The 15,253-nt window shown below is 55.5% G+C and overlaps 2 protein-coding genes across 9 annotated transcripts; both read left to right on the top strand.

Moving 5' to 3' along the window:
- Positions 1 to 897: 897 nt before the first annotated feature.
- Positions 898 to 6,162, top strand: DTX3 (deltex E3 ubiquitin ligase 3). 7 transcript variants are annotated; one of them, XM_016224563.2, is made up of 5 exons: positions 898 to 1,238; positions 2,557 to 2,621; positions 2,805 to 2,879; positions 3,253 to 3,982; positions 4,891 to 6,162. In XM_016224563.2, the coding sequence occupies exons 3-5, from the start codon at positions 2,851 to 2,853 to the stop codon at positions 5,278 to 5,280; spliced, it is 1,149 nt and encodes a 382-aa protein (XP_016080049.1). In that variant the 5' UTR covers positions 898 to 1,238; positions 2,557 to 2,621; positions 2,805 to 2,850; the 3' UTR covers positions 5,281 to 6,162. The 7 variants fall into 7 exon arrangements, with proteins under 7 accessions (XP_016080049.1, XP_016080048.1, XP_016080051.1 ...); XM_016224565.2 differs by having other exon boundaries at positions 899 to 1,238; positions 3,234 to 3,982; XM_016224562.2 differs by having other exon boundaries at positions 2,557 to 2,879.
- A 402-nt stretch (positions 6,163 to 6,564) lies between these two features.
- On the top strand, positions 6,565 to 13,570 carry ARHGEF25 (Rho guanine nucleotide exchange factor 25). Of its 2 annotated transcripts, XM_016224572.2 has the most exons (16): positions 6,565 to 6,678; positions 6,967 to 7,081; positions 9,336 to 9,550; positions 9,686 to 9,781; positions 9,863 to 9,939; positions 10,123 to 10,189; positions 10,379 to 10,482; positions 10,668 to 10,737; positions 10,849 to 10,938; positions 11,031 to 11,123; positions 11,312 to 11,362; positions 11,561 to 11,638; positions 11,826 to 12,026; positions 12,162 to 12,342; positions 12,608 to 12,819; positions 13,104 to 13,570. In XM_016224572.2, exons 1-16 carry the CDS (start codon positions 6,580 to 6,582, stop codon positions 13,212 to 13,214), a joined length of 1,860 nt encoding a protein of 619 aa, XP_016080058.1. In that variant the 5' UTR covers positions 6,565 to 6,579; the 3' UTR covers positions 13,215 to 13,570. The 2 variants fall into 2 exon arrangements, with proteins under 2 accessions (XP_016080058.1, XP_087670705.1); XM_087814579.1 differs by lacking the exons at positions 6,565 to 6,678; positions 6,967 to 7,081 and adding an exon at positions 8,322 to 8,418.
- Positions 13,571 to 15,253: the final 1,683 nt, after the last annotated feature.

The following is a 15,253-nucleotide window of genomic DNA, read 5'->3' as shown; positions in this document are numbered from 1 at the left end:
CATGGAAATGGAAACTTATTCTCCAATTTTGTGAAAGTTAAGCTATGGGGGGCTAGGGAGAACTGAGATGATGTGACCCTGGTCCCCCAGGGTTCTGGGTTTGGTCACACACACCCCCATCCCTGTCAAGGTGTGGCTCTCAGCCCACTAGCTAAAAGAAGGAATTCAGTTTCCCCCTAGGCTTTCTGGGAAGGATGTCCTCTGCCTGGAGGGCAGAAATAGTACAGCAGGGTCCTGGGAAAGTAAAGAAGAAAGTGACCAACCCTCTAGTCCAGAAGGGGAGTGAAGAAAGGGGGTGGATGCACAGAGGTTGTAGCCAGTCTGGGAGATCGGGTACCTCCTGGCTGAGGAGGTCTTTGGCTGGTGGAAAAACCTGGCTTGATGTGGCCCCAGGGAAGTGAGTTGGACTGAGGGCGGAGATTGCTCTGATGTGGGAAGCAAACAGCAGAGCTTTTTTTTTCAGCTTTTTTTTTCTTTTTTTTTTTTTACTTTGAGAGTTTTTAACTATTTGAACCATAGACTTGACACCCCCCCACCCCAATGAGTTTTACAAAAAGTATTCGCTTCCCATTCTGCACCAGCCTCAGTATCTCTGTGGAAAGAAAACCATCACCAATACCCATCTGGGAGCCGGTTATGTTGGGGGGTCACAGAAGGTAATCTAGAAAAAGGCAAGAGATGAGGGAGGAGATAGAAATCGTTTAGTCCTGCGGTTTATTGTTTTAGATCCAGTGCTTTTCACTACGACCCTTCTTCCTATCGCATACTCTCCCTCAAAGGCCCCTCTCGCATAAGGATCACAATTGGCCCAGTCCTGCCACCCACCCAGACCCACGCGGCGCCCACCCGTCCACCACCAGGACCCGGAGCTGCCGCCGCGGTGGGGGAGGGGAAAGGGCGCGGGCTCCGGCGGCAGCGGCAGGGGGGCGTCTCTAAGGGATTTAACCTCCTACCCTCGGACCCACGACGCCACTCCCTCCCAAGGCTGGGACGAGCCTCCATTTTTGTTCTGGGGGCGCAGAGCAGGGGCTCGAGGACAGACGGGGTCAAAGGAAACGGTGGTTGTCACCTGGGAGGGGGGAGGGGGTGCAGCCCTCTCTCCCTTTCCCTCAGTTTGCACCCCCTTTACACGCACCCTCCACCTTCTCGGGGTCTCCCCCCCCTTGTTGCTAAGGCCCAGGCCGTCATCCCAGCAACAGCCTCAGTCATGTGACCGGCAATGGCGGCGCCGACCAGAGGTAGGTGAGCCCTGCGCCCCCACACCCACCTCGCGTCCCCCGGACCCCGCTCGCACCCCCCACGCGCTCTCCCGCTTCCTCTGCGCCCCCTCCTCCGCCTCCTTCCCCAGCGCACCGCTCCGGGGCCCCCTCACACCCCGAGAATCCGCTTTCTGTCATCCTCCAGCCTTGGCCTCCATTTGGGGGTTCTGGGGACCGTGATCGGGCCGACAAGCACCCACACCCAGTGGTGGGGCTCCGGGGGCTCCGCAAGAGGGGACATGGGGAGTTGGTTCCGGGTCGTGTCTTGCAGGAGGTTGTGGGGGGAGGGGGAGCAGCCTCGGTGGATGCCCCAGGGACCCTTGTCCTTCCCGGCTGTCCCTGCCCCCAGGCCCTGCCAGGAGGGCGGGATGGCCCCGAGTCCGGCCTGGGTTGCCCCAGAGGAGTCAGAGACCCAGCATAAACCGTGGCCCCGCCTCCCTTTTCTGTGCCAGCAGGACCTGGAGCTAAGAACACCTAGGTCCTGGGTTCCCTCTGATGGGGCGGGGGGGTTCCACCTGGAAAGACAGCATGAGCTGAGGCTCTAGGGCTCCAGTTTCACTTTCTGAATCTCCAGATGCTTCTGGCCTTGAAGGGACTATGATGGAGGCACAAATGGAGAGCTGCTCCCCTTGGGATCAAAGAACTGAGGTCACACTAGTGGCCCCTCTTTCTATCTGAGCTGCATTTGGAGGTGTTGTAGGGACAGCTCTGTAGCTGAGCATGGCAAGACTCGGGGGGAAACATCAAACTTCTCCAGTGGAGCCCCTGCGTGAGCCCCACCCCTCCCTAAATACAGACTACTCGCTGACAGGCTTGCACTTGGTGTGCTGGGTTTAAAAGGTGACTGTGAGAACTTTGTTTATTGCAGGGGCTGCTGCCACTTAGTTTGCATTCCAAACAGACTTCAGTAATAGAAACTGGGTTGGCTTTCAAGGAAGGCTCCCCAGCAATAGGGGCTGAATTATTTGGGAATGTGGAGCAGGGTGAAGAGTTGGGGAACATAGGAAATATTCTTGTCCATGTGATCTGAGGGAGATGGCAAGGAAGACCTCCATCTGTGTAGGCTTTTCCCTTCCTGACTTATCTGTCCCCTAGGCTTTCTTGACAGCCTCAGAGCTGGGGAAGAAAAAAGAAAAGTTAGCATGTTGAAATTTCTTCTTTAGCAACTTGGGGAGAGGCTGGGGATGGAATTCTGCAGGAGAGGAGAGGAAATGGAAGAGGAGTTTTTCTTTTGTTTTTGGGCTGACTGGGGAAGATGGTAACATTTGTCATCATAACCTTTTACCCTCCCCCCCAGACCTGGTCAGCTGAGTGTGGAAATAGAGGGATTTCTGCCGCTATCATTGTTCATGGGCGTTCAAGGTATCAGCCTCCCAAGGGAACCTCAACCTTTAAATTGGTTTCCTCCATTCTATGTTCCAAGATCCCATTTCCAGTAATTTACATCCAGGTTCCTATCTCTGTTATGTGGGTTGCTGGGTTGGGGCATGTGGGAATGGGGCAAGGGGGTACTCACTTTCCCTCCTTTTCCTGTCCACCCACCAGGTCACACTACCTACAAGTAGGAAGCAGGGACAGAGAGAGAGCCTGCATGCCATTTCTAAGCTCTTCAGGATCAAAGTGAGCAAAAAGGAGGGTCAAAACTCTCCCTCCCTTTTACAGAAGCCAGTTTTCACTCAGAGGGGGGAGGGGCAGATTGTTTCTGTGATCTTGGGAGGAGTGGAAGGGGAACCAAGACTGATGCTTGGTTTAGATGAGAATAATAATGTTATAGAAACTGTCTTGCTCTTCAGTGGGCGCTGCGGTTTGCAAGAGAAGAGGAGATAAAAAATGAACTGGAGGGAGGAGTTAGTTGGGCCTTGGACTTTGAGAGAGCAGAGATTATACAAAGTTGGAAAGGAACCTGAAGTAGGAGGCACTGATGTTTGTCAAATGGGGACCCCCCACCCTGAGTCCCTTTCACCCTGGGGGCAGTGTCGTTCGTCCTGTCCAGAATGGCAGCCTGTGGAGGCACCTGCAAGACCAAAGTGACTGTCTCCAAGCCTGTGTGGGACTTCTTGAGCAAGGAGACCCCAGCCCGGCTGGCCCGGCTTCGGGAGGAGCATCGTGTGTCCATCCTCATAGATGGCGAGACTTCTGACATCTATGTTCTCCAGCTTTCCCCACAGGGCCCTCCCCCAGCTCCTCCCAATGGGCTCTACCTGGCCCGGAAGGCTCTTAAGGGGCTGCTAAAAGAGGCAGAGAAAGAGCTGAAGAAAGCTCAGAGGCAGGGGGAGCTTATGGGCTGCCTGGCTTTGGGGGGTGGAGGGGAACACCCTGAGCTGCACCGCCCAGGCCCACCCCCTCTCCGAGCAGCCCCACTTCTGCCCCCAGGGGCACGGGGTCTTCCTCCCCCTCCGCCTCCCCTACCCCCTCCACTTCCTCCCCGCCTTCGAGAGGAGGCAGAAGAGCAGGAGAGTACCTGCCCCATCTGTCTGGGGGAGATCCAGAACGCCAAGACGTTGGAGAAGTGTCGGCACTCGTTCTGTGAAGGCTGCATCACCCGGGCCCTGCAGGTGAAAAAGGCCTGTCCCATGTGTGGCCGCTTCTATGGGCAGCTGGTAGGCAACCAACCCCAGAATGGGCGGATGCTGGTCTCTAAGGACGCCACACTCCTACTGCCCAGCTATGAGAAGTACGGCACCATCGTCATCCAGTATGTCTTCCCGCCCGGCGTCCAGGGGGTAAGGAGACTACTGCCTGCCCTTACCCTTTGTTTCCCTCCCTCCTCAGCTCCTTCTCTGACTAGGATAGCTGGGGGAGGGGGAGTGTGTTTTTTAGATGTGATACTGTTTTGCTGTTTCCACTGCATGCCTTTTGCTGTATGCCTTCCCACTCAATGCCCTGGAGCTAGGAGGTACCCTTAAGGCCTAGCTTTTCCATTCCCACAACCCCAAAGCACACATGAAAATCAGGTATCAGAGAAAGGAATTAAATACTATTCCCAGCTCTGTAGAGATGGTGGCTCAGGTGCAGGCAGACACAGCAGGAAGGGATCTAACCTTTCTCACAGAGTTGGGAGTGTTACTCCATTCCAGATTTATGAGAGGAGAACCTTGATAACAGTGGAAGGTTAAAACAGGAGTGGGCAAGAGTCTACAGGTGTCTTCCTGCTTGACAAAGAGTAATTTCCAGTTCTGCTTTGCAGAGGGATGAGGAAACTCCGAAGAAGAGTAATAGAAAAATGGAACAGGTTAGACGGTGGAAGAAGCATTGGGAGAGTGTTTTCAGGTAGAGAAGGGAAAGCTGAAAGATAAATTAGCCTGTCTTCACATTTCTGCTGAGTTATCTGGAGAGTAAGGACCAGAGCTACCTTCAATCACTTCTGAGACTCTATTTGTTGCTGAATTGAAACTTGAAGGATTGAGACCAGGAGAAAGAACCTCTTAACAACAAGGACTTTGTCCAGAAAGAGGCTTCTGCTTACCAGACACTACAGTCTCCTTGCCTGAAAGCTGTCAGCCTGTCGCTGCCCTGTCAGCATTAGCTGGGTGTGCACAGACAGAAGGCTGGCCAGGATGACCCTCCATTGGCATCATGGCCTTAAGGTGCCCAGCTACTCACTGCCCACTTTGCTTCCCCCTACTCCCAGGCTGAACACCCAAACCCTGGAGTTCGGTATCCTGGCACCACACGGGTGGCCTACCTCCCAGACTGCCCTGAGGGCAACAAGGTGCTGACCCTGTTCCGAAAGGCGTTCGACCAGCGTCTCACCTTCACTATTGGCACGTCCATGACCACAGGGAGACCGAATGTCATCACCTGGAACGACATCCACCACAAGACCAGCTGCACAGGGGGACCCCAGCTGTGGGACACTTCTTCATTTCCCTTTACTTGGCTCCTCCCTTTCTGTCCGTTTCCACTGAGGGAACATCATCAATTCTCTCTCTCTGGGAGCCTCCTAATTGGAGACGACCAGCCCCAAACTATTCAACCATCTCTTCCATCCCAGTTTCTCTTACATTTAACCTGGTCCTGATATGCCCAGCTTAACCTACAAAAATAAGCAGAAATGGGCTAAGTTCTCTTGGGTTTGGATTACATTAGGGGAGAGAGAAGAGGGGCCACAGTGGGGCACCCAAAATGAGTGTGAGCATGGGGGTAATATGAGTAAGGCCAAGCAGCTAACCTGACCCTCACTTTTCTTTGGTTCCAGGTTTGGGTACCCAGACCCCACCTACCTGACCCGGGTGCAAGAGGAGCTGAGAGCCAAGGGTATCACAGATGATTGAAGGACATCCCCTTTGCCAAGGCCCCTGCCGTTGTCCTCCACTGGGACCCAACAGAAGCCTCTGTTCTCTCTCCCCCTGCCCCCCCCCATACCACACAGTAGGGGATCTGTCTGACTGGGGAAGGAGTTCAGAGAGGGAGGGGGCAGTCCTCTGTCCCCCACAGCCAAGCGCTTCAGTGCAGGGGTAGCCGCTCCCTTCTGGCAGAGGCTGTTTCTCAGGCTCTGCTCCCCTCCTCTGGTGTACATACTCCCAGTCTTCCTGCCCCCTCCATTGCCCTTGGCTTTTTCTGGTATGTGCTGTGCTCCAGTGACTAAGCTGAGAAAGAACCTGGGTGGGGAGGGGAGGGGGTCTTGAACCCCCCACTCCCACCCCCTACTGCTCCACTGCTCCACTTCAGTGCAGGGGAGGGGGAATCTAGCTGGTGTGAGCCCCCGTGGAGCTGGCCCTGTATGTTCTTCAGAACCAATTCCCCATCTACCTTAACTTCGCCCTTTCCTGTGTCTCTGTTTCTGTCAGTCTGTCTCCCGCTCTTCTCTGCCCCCTATAAGGAGCCTCCTTACCCTGTTCTGGAACCGCCGCCAAACTGTAGCTTTTAATTTAATAAAAATAAAGTAAAATATGCAACTCTCTGCCACACCCGTTCTGTTCTGTGGACCGGTGGGGGTGGGGTGGGGTGGGGTGGGGAGCGGGACCTGCTGAGAAGAAGGGGGTGGTGATCAGAAATCCCTGTCGGCCTCCCGGGTCTCTCTGCCTGCACAGGGCCCGGGGAAACGGCGTGGACTTCGCGCGATCCACAGTAACACTGTGAAGCCCCGGGTCACGCTTTGACGTTGGAATCGGGATTAAGAGGGGTTTGTTGATGAGGTATAGTCGTAGGAAGGAACAACCCTACCCCTTTTGAAAAGTTTGGCTGGGGTGGGTGTGGGGGCGGAGCCGGGCGGGGGGCGGATTCGTCCGCAGCAACTCCCCGGACGCACGCAGGCCTCAGAGCCCCCCAGCTTCCGTGCCCCTCGGCCCTGAAACTTGGAGCTGAGTAGGGGTCCAGCATGAAGCCCCCGGACCGCCCCGCCCCTGGCCGCACTGACCGGATACTGGGGGTCATGGGGGGCATGCTGCGCGCATGCGCCCTACCCGGGCAGGAGGGGGTAAGAAAGGGCGAATATGGTGGGGTGTGGCGGTCTTTAGGGGTCTTCAGGTGGGCTGCACCCCACAACTCACTTTACCAGCAAAAAGAAATCTTGCGGGATACCCACAGGACTCCCAGGAGGTCCATTAAGAGGGCCATAGCCATATTCTGGGTGAACCGTCCCCTCCACCCCAGCCTTGGCGACCCTTTTATAACACTGTGGATTTTGACAGCGGGGAGAAGGGGTAGGGGAAGGTTAAGGCTGGGCTTGAAGGGCGGGTTCCTTACGATCGTTCTATCCCGGCAGCCCCCGAAGAGAAGCCCCCTAGGGCCGGAGGGGACCGAGCCAGAGTCTGCCTGTACGGAGGGGGGGCAAAGAGGGGAGCACGACCGTGAGGTCCCCGCTTGGGCTCCACTGCCCGGTAAGAAGCTGGCGGTGGGGTGGGGCACAGTTTGCCATCCTGCGCAAAGTGGCGAATTAAAAAAAAAAAAAAAAATGCTGCTCTTATTAGCATAAAGATTCGCATCTAATTTGCATGAGACCTATTTAATCGCTGAGACCTCCACGCTTCTTCTCGCCCTCTAGTCCGCTGTGTGTCCCCCACTCAGCCGGTCCCGAGCCCCCGCAGGCGGAGTGTCCCCGCGCCCCACCCCTGGCCCCACGCCAGCCCAGGCTCCAGGACTTCGCCTTAATTGGTGATTAGCTTCGGCTGGAGTCCCAGGGCCAGGAGGAAAGAAGGGTCCGGAGAGAGGGCGGCACCTGGTTTATGTTCCCCAAAAAGAGCTCCCCATTCGCGCACCCCGACTGGGGGGCCTTGTCTACCCCTGCGCGGCTAGGGACCGTTCCAACTCCAGGACATCTTCGCACAGGCCAGGGCCGCGTCCAGCGGGCCTTCTCCTCCGCAGAGGCGGAGGGGCGACCCGCGCAGACCCCGCCGCCGGGCTTAACCCCCGCGCCAGCGCTCTGCGGGCAGAGTCCGAGATGCAGGAGGAGGGGAAATCCGGGGCTGGGGAGCCCGGGATGCGGAGGAGGGGCAGAGGCGCTGGGGACGTGGAGCGGGAACGTGGTGGTGCCTGGGGGAGGGGGGACTGGGGCGGGAACCCGGCCCTGGCTAAAGGGGGAACGGGCGGGAGAGGGCGGAGCTGGGCTGCAGAGGCCCCTCCCCGCGGCCGCACCGCGGCGGGGCCTGTTATTCGGCTCGCCGCTCGGCCCGGACCCGCGCAGCGCCAGTGACTCGGGGAGTCGGCACCCCTTCTCCCCTGCCCGGGCCTAGAACCACCCCAGCCTGAGCGGCCCGAGACTGAGCTGTAGCGGCTGCCGCACCCCGGCCCAGCCTCCCCAGCACCCCTCCCCTCCCCTCCCCGCTGGACATCTGGACCCTGGGCCCCGCACCGACAGGGTTCCGGAAACCCTCCCCGCCCAGCTCCGCCGCCAGGCCCCGCGCGGCCCTCACGGCGGACCCCCAGCCCTCCTCCAGACTAGACTTCCGCCTACCCCTGGACGCCCCCTCCCCGTCCCCTCCCTCCCCCCCTCCCCCAGCCTGGAGCGGGGGTAGGAGGGAGGGGGGGTGTGCGCCCTGCGCCGTTCCCGCCCCTCCCCGCCCCCCCTGATTCCCCCTGCATGGCCCGCCCGGGTGGGGGGGACGGGGGGGCCCGGGCGCCATGCGGGGGGGGCACAAGGGGGGTCGCTGTGCCTGTCCCCATGTGATCCGAAAAGTGCTGGCAAAATGCGGCTGCTGCATCGCCCGGGGGGGACGTGGTGAGTGTGAGGTCTCCAGGGCTCAGTGTTGACTGGGGGCGGGCTGAGGGTTCAGGACTGCTGTTTGCCCTGGCCCTAGGGATTTAGAAGCTGGAGACTATACCTGTATTTTCCAGGAAATACTTAATAGCTTATCCCTAAGATCCCTTCTGCCTCCAAATTTATAACTAGTTAAGGAAATTGGGGAAGGGACAGGGCTTTCTTGTAGTAAGCTGGGTATGACAAAAACCCCTCCACAATCCCGGTAGGCCTAGAACCACATCTTCCCTCACATCATTTTGCTGAGAATCTACTTCAGCTCTGAAGAGGGACAGGGGGATGGAGAAATGAGGCATGGGGATCTCTCAGGGACTTGCTCAAAAATTGCAGCTCCTCTGTCCCTGAGCCCAGGCCAAAGATAACCTAACTTGCCCCCTCTATTGGGTTCTTGCATGTTGGGGAGGTGGTCTACACAAGTCTTTTCTTTTTATTATAGTGATTACTGAAATTGGTGTAGGAGGGTTCTGAGGGTGGCAGATGCACTCTTAGCTCTTTATACCCCCCTTCTCAGAGAATGGTCTGTACCAGTTGGAAGTGGGAGGGCTGTAGGAGAGCAGATGGCCACCCTCAGCTTCCAGTGTCTGCCCAGATGGCTGCCCCCACCCCCATATCTGTGCCATGCTGAGGATATAGGGGAACCTCCACGTATTACTAGGGGTTCCAGGCCTGGGGAGCCAGGCGTTTACTGTCCTTCCTCTCAAGAGTGCCCTGGTGAAATTTTCTGTCCCGGCCAACTCAAATGAGGATGGCAATGGAGTGAGCCCTGGGGAAGAGGAGCTGAGCATCCTAGAGAGGAGACTCTGAGAGCTTCCCAGGGATCCTGAGTCTGGAGTTGGAGCAATATCTATCACCCCCTTTCTTCCTCCCCACCCCATTAGAATCCTATTCCATTGCTGGCAGTGAGGGGAGTATCTCAGCTTCAGCTGCCTCAGGTCTGGCTGCCCCCTCTGGCACCAACTCTGGCCTCAGCTCTGGACCCTGTTCCCCGGGCCCCCTAGGGCCCGTCAGTGGCCTGAGAAGATGGTTGGATCACTCCAAACATTGTCTTAGTGTGGAAGCTGAAGCAGATGGTGGCCAGGCTGGACCATATGAGGTGAGCAGAGAGCACCGCAGAAGCATGTAGGACATCCATGTAGCACACTGGGAGAAAAGACAGGTTGGGGGCTACTGGTCAACAGGGAGACACAGCTACTGTCCTTAACCTCTGGCACTTGACCTTGGCCCCTAGAACTGGATGCTGGAACCAGCTCTAGCCACAGGAGAGGAGCTGCCAGAATTGACCCTGCTGACCACACTGTTGGAGGGCCCTGGAGATAAGACAAAGGTATGATGAAATGGGTCTGGGGTGGCTCCTCGCACCCAAGAGTCATCCATTTGCTTATTCTAGGAGATTCTTTTCTTTCAGCCACCTGAGGAGGAGAGTTTGTCCCAAGCCCCTGAGAGTGAGGAGGAACAGAAAAAGAAGGCTCTGGAAAGGAGTATGTAAGTGTCCACATACTCTCCCTCCCCTCCCTGCCACTGTACAACTTCCAGAGGACTGTCCCTCACATTTTAGATTTGAGAATTGGAATTTCCTCTGAAGTTGGCTTTGGAAATGAAGGGGCTTCTAGTCCAGGAGGTAGAAAGTGGCTAAACCAAGGATGTGTACTCCTGCTTTCTTCCCAGGTATGTCCTCAGTGAACTGGTAGAGACAGAGAAAATGTATGTGGAGGACTTGGGGCAGATTGTGGAGGTAACTCCATTTTTTCTTCCCAGCCCTGTCCCAGCCCTTTCCCTCTGCCCAGGGCTAATTTTAAGAGATGCCTTGATACTCCTCTGTCCGACCCCCCCAGTCCCCGTACATCCTGGGTTTATTGGGGATGGGGTGTTCCCACCAGGGCTGGCCCCACACAGCCATGCTCCCACCCCAAACTTCCCACAGGGTTACATGGCCACCATGGCTGCTCAGGGGGTCCCGGAGAATCTTCGAGGCCGTGACAGGATTGTGTTTGGGAACATCCAGCAAATCTATGAGTGGCATCGAGAGTGAGTGGTGGAGCCCTGAAAGCAAGGGGGAGGGGCATATGCCTGGTTGTCTCATCCAGGGCCCAGAAGCTATTGTTGCCTGAGGAATGTTGGAGAGCTTTCAGGGGGAGCACCACTAGGGCAGACAGCCCTAGGTTGCAGAGGTGGGGATATTTGACCTACCTTTTCCCTGACATCCCCTCTAGCTATTTCCTGGGGGAGCTACAGCGATGTTTGAAGGATCCTGATTGGCTGGCTCAGCTATTCATCAAACACGTGAGGCTTGAGAAAATGGGATGGGGGAGGGGCTTGGAAGTGGATGGGACACTACAGATGTGCTCTCCCTTTTCACCCACCCTGCTCTTTCTTAAACTTTACACCTGTTAGGAGCGCCGGCTGCATATGTATGTGGTATACTGTCAGAATAAGCCCAAATCCGAACATGTGGTATCAGAATTTGGGGACAGCTACTTTGAGGTCAGTGGCTGAAGTGCCTTGGGGAAACAGGGACAGAATCATCATGAGCAGGCTTTCCAGGCTGCATAACCACTGCGTGTCCCTGTCTCCAGGAGCTCCGGCAGCAGCTGGGGCACCGACTGCAGCTCAATGATCTTCTCATCAAACCAGTGCAGAGGATCATGAAATACCAGCTGCTGCTCAAGGTCAGAACCACCTACCTGTTCCCTGGGCACTAGCAGGTTGGGACAGCCTTTTCTTCATTCATCTCCTCAGGGTTCCTAAGGCTTCCCCAGACTTCCTAGAGGTCTTCACCTGTGTCCTGCGGGGAGGTTGTGAGAGCTTCTGAGAATATCCTCATGATTTCCCTGAATATTTCTCTTCTGTGTCTTAGGATTTTCTCAAGTATTATAGTAGAGCTGGGATGGATACTGAAGAGCTGGAGGTGAGGACTTCTAGATCTTCCAGGACACATCACACACACCTTTATTTTCTTAGTCTCCTGGATTCCCCCAGCTCCTTGGGTGGTGTAGAGCTGTCTGGTTTTTAGGAGGAGGCTGGTTGGGGGTCAAAACCTGCTCTGAAGTCAAAACATGGCTCCTTCCCAATAATCACAATGTTTCTCTCTTCACCTGCATCCCAGCGAGCTGTGGAAGTCATGTGCTTTGTGCCCAAGCGCTGCAACGACATGATGACCTTGGGGAGACTGCGGGGGTTTGAGGTATGGGGATGGAGCAGGAAACCTGAGGCCCAGTGCTCTTCTGCCCCAGTCTGAGTATTCAGGAGGATACTGAATTATGGGGAATTGTCATCTCCTGGTGCTGGGAGTGTCAGGGGAAAAAGGGAGGAGCAGAGAGTTGCCTCTTTTCTCTTTTTTTTTCTGGGAGACCACTTTCCTTTGGTTCTAGGGCAAACTGACTGCTCAGGGGAAGCTCTTGGGCCAGGACACATTCTGGGTCACAGAGCCTGAGGCTGGGGGACTTCTCTCTTCCCGGGGTCGCGAGCGGCGTGTCTTCCTCTTTGAGCAAATCGTCATCTTCAGCGAGGCCTTGGGAGGAGGAGTGCGAGGTGGAACACAACCTGCATATGTGTACAAGAGCAGCATCAAGGTGGGGAGGGAGGGGTTTGACTGGGATGGGGTGAGGCCTCTGAGAGGATGTATGGCTCTTGGATTTGTTGGAGGGGGCAGGAACCAGAGAGGGCCTGAAGAACTCGGGGGCGCTATCTCCTATTTGCCAATCCAGGTGAGCTGCCTTGGACTGGAGGGGAACCTCCAAGATGACCCTTGCCGCTTTGCTCTGACCTCCAGAGGGCCGGAGGGTGGGATCCAGCGCTATGTCCTGCAGACTTCAGACCGTGCAGTTAGTCAGGCCTGGATCAAGCAGGTGGCTCAGATCCTGGAAAGCCAGCGGGACTTTCTCAATGGTGAAGCTCTCCTCCACATTCTCCCTCCTGAATCCCTCACTGCCCAATCTCCCATCCCTGCCCTCTGACCCTGGCTTCTCCTTGTCCCTGATTCCCAGTTTTCTACTACTAGCTCAAGAATTGGTAACTCAGAATCCTCTAAAGGTCAATTGACATGGATGACAGTCCTTTGGAGGGAGGGCAAAATGGGAGGATAGCCTGAGCAGAGCCCTGAGGGAAAGGACCTGTCTCTGCTGTAACCCTCCTTCTGTTCTCTTTGCCCCAGCATTGCAATCACCCATTGAGTACCAGAGACGGGAGAGCCAGACCAACAGCCTGGGGAGGCCAGGAGGGCCTGGGGTGGGAAGCCCTGGGAAAATGCGGCCTGGAGACCAGGCCCAGGTCAGCACACACACACCCATCAACGGCTCTCTCCCCTCCCTGCTGCTGTTACCCAGAGGGGAGGTGGCCAGAGGCCCTCTGCCCCTGGACACACAGGTATGAAGAATGGTGTTCCCTGGTCATAGGGGTAGAATGGGGAGAGCCTCTCTTGTTCCAGGATCCCCAAATCTCTTTCCCCTATACCATTCCTCTTCTACTACCTTCCTTCTGTCTACCCCTTCCTACTTCCCATCTCTTACCCTCCTCCCCTTTAACTGATGGTCTCAGGTAAGCTAAGATGTCTGGCAGAAGGTGGCTTCCCTAGGGGCTTACACTGAAAAGAGAGGAGTGAGGGTCGATCTCTGAACTTTTCTGATCTTCCAACTTGAGTCTTTCTTCAGGCCCTCAGTGACATCCCCCAGATTCCTCGTGACTCTCCTTCACTTCCACCAATTCCAAACACTCCTCCCTGCCAGGCCAGACTTGCCAAGTTGGATGAAGATGAGCTGTAACTGGTGAAGACCATGGGGGTGGTGCTGACTCAGCTACTCTCTTCCCCAAGGAACTTCAGGGCAATCCTTCTGGCACTGCCCCAGAATTCCTCCCTCTTGGTGTATCTGGAGGTGGGCAAAGCTGGGAGTGGTGTCAACTCGGAGGAGGGTACCTAAACTCAAAAGGACTTCTTCCTGTCCCAGGAACATAGGTTCCTTCAGCTTCCACCCCTATGCATGTATCACAGGTCCCCCACTAAAGAAGGATATATGGGTGGGTGGGAGGGCTAGGGCAAGGGCCAAATAGAAATTACTGGTTTTGTTTTTGATTTTGTTCTGTTTTTCTGTTTTCTGAGAATAAAGGTTTTGTTATATCACTGAGGCTACTGTCTTGGCAGAGGGAAGGGGAGGCTGCAGTAGGGGTAAGTGGGGTGAAATGGTATGGAAGAGACCAGCTGGCCTCTCAGATCAGCTTGAGCAGAGGTCTGATGAAAGGAGAAAGGCACAGGCTGTAAGATAAAAGACGTTGCTCTCTCTCAGTCCAGACCTGGGGCTTGGGGCCACTGGAAAACCCTAGATCCTTGATGAATCCTCCGCCTTCCTTCCCTCCCTCGCAGCCCTTCCTCCCCTCCCATCTGGCCTCTGTTCTAGAACCCACTAGAAAGCCCAGTGGAGTCTGACTTTCCACCATTCCCCTAAAACCCAGATTCTAAAGTACCAAATGCCCAACGTACCTTTCCTTCTGAGGCTTCCATGTTCAGCTGAGGGAGAATGGGAAGGTGGAGAGGATGCTGGAGACTATGGCCCCTTCTGGCTCTGGGTCTTCTTATTTTTGCTGTCTGGAAAGTCATAAGGCATATCCATACTGAGCAGGAATGGGTTTCTCTTCAAGCCATAGACCCAAGAGTGTAGAGGCCAAAGGGGTCTTTACCCCTCCCAATTTCTGGGACAGCCCCTGGGACAGAGAAGACCGAACGTGCAGAGATCCATGTCCAGATTCCCTGTCCTGGATCCTTGGTCATCGGTTTGTCCACTGTCCATTTGTCCCCTGGGCCTGGTCACGTGTACTTGGGCTTCCTCAGCAGACAATAGACTGCTGGGGTGAGGGGTGGTGAGGAGGAGCTGGAGCCTCCCTTTGGGCCTGAGGTCCCTCTGACCAACAATGGGGGGAGGGACCTCTTAAGGGGGAGACAGGACGTACAGCCCAGATAAGACTTCTGGGGAACAATAGAAGGAATTGAAGAAGGGAGACCCACCCTCACTGTACCCCACCCCTAGGACTTTGGGGTCAGGGACTGGGGACCAGAGGGTGATGGGGAGGGGTGCTGAGGATTCTTGTAAGTGGAGGAGGGGATGAGGTAAATAGCAGGATTCTGGAGCTCAGAACCTTTGTTCTCTCTTTAGGTGTACATGAGGTGGGTGGGTGGGAGACCTTTTTGTATTTAATATAACCACAAACGTGCTTTTGAGTGCCTACTTTGTGATTTGTACTTGAATGTAATATATGGTGTTTCCGGTTTTTTTGGCTTCTAAGAACTAAAATAAAATTTTCCTATCAGTTCAGTATTTCCCCTGAGGCTCTGAACTGGGGATTTAGGCCCAGGCTCTCCCTGCTGAGATGTGGGGTAGTGGTTCTCTGTCATCCTGTCTAATACATACAGCTGCTTCCCATCTCAGTTGTTTGTGAAACTGAAAAAGTCAGCCAGACATCCTTACACTTTCTTAGGGGCAACCTGTGTACCAAGAGAATTTGGGTCTGGGGAAAGGAGGGACTGGGGTCTGAACCTGCTAAACTTCCTAGCTCAGGCGGGGAATGCAGTGGCTCTAGAAATGAACCTAGAGGAGTCAGCTTCTGTCTTGGCCCAAAGTGTAGACTCTAAGAGAACTCAGTGAAGAGGTGGAGAGTGAAAAGACTTAGGAGTGGTAAATAGTGGGGGTGGGGAGTTGAGGGTGCGCTTGCCTGTTGGTCTATCTCTTTGGTCCCTAAAGCTTTCCACAGCCACCTCCGTAGCAGACTCCAGGGCGCGCTATCTGGCCAAGGACGCCTGAGGAAACGCCTA

This window comes from Miniopterus natalensis, chromosome 2, assembly GCF_054644295.1.
Source record: "Miniopterus natalensis isolate mMinNat1 chromosome 2, mMinNat1.hap1, whole genome shotgun sequence".
Lineage (NCBI taxonomy): Eukaryota > Metazoa > Chordata > Mammalia > Chiroptera > Miniopteridae > Miniopterus > Miniopterus natalensis.
This window is presented reverse-complemented; position numbering and strand designations above follow the sequence as displayed.

What these genes read in the sequence shown, in the direction of transcription:
- ARHGEF25 (XM_016224572.2), top strand. Translation starts at nt 6,580, where the DNA reads ATGAAGCCCCCGGACCGCCCCGCCCCTGGCCGCACTGACCGGATACTG. An exon ending in ATCTATGAGTGGCATCGAGA is followed by an intron (nt 10,483 to 10,667) that starts GTGAGTGGTGGA and finishes CATCCCCTCTAG; the next exon opens with CTATTTCCTGGGGGAGCTAC. An exon ending in TGTACAAGAGCAGCATCAAG is followed by an intron (nt 12,027 to 12,161) that starts GTGGGGAGGGAG and finishes TTGCCAATCCAG; the next exon opens with GTGAGCTGCCTTGGACTGGA.
- DTX3 (XM_016224559.2), top strand. Translation starts at nt 2,515, where the DNA reads ATGGTAACATTTGTCATCATAACCTTTTACCCTCCCCCCCAGACCTGG. An exon ending in CTAAGCTCTTCAGGATCAAA is followed by an intron (nt 2,880 to 3,252) that starts GTGAGCAAAAAG and finishes CGTCCTGTCCAG; the next exon opens with AATGGCAGCCTGTGGAGGCA. An exon ending in TCCCGCCCGGCGTCCAGGGG is followed by an intron (nt 3,983 to 4,890) that starts GTAAGGAGACTA and finishes CCCTACTCCCAG; the next exon opens with GCTGAACACCCAAACCCTGG.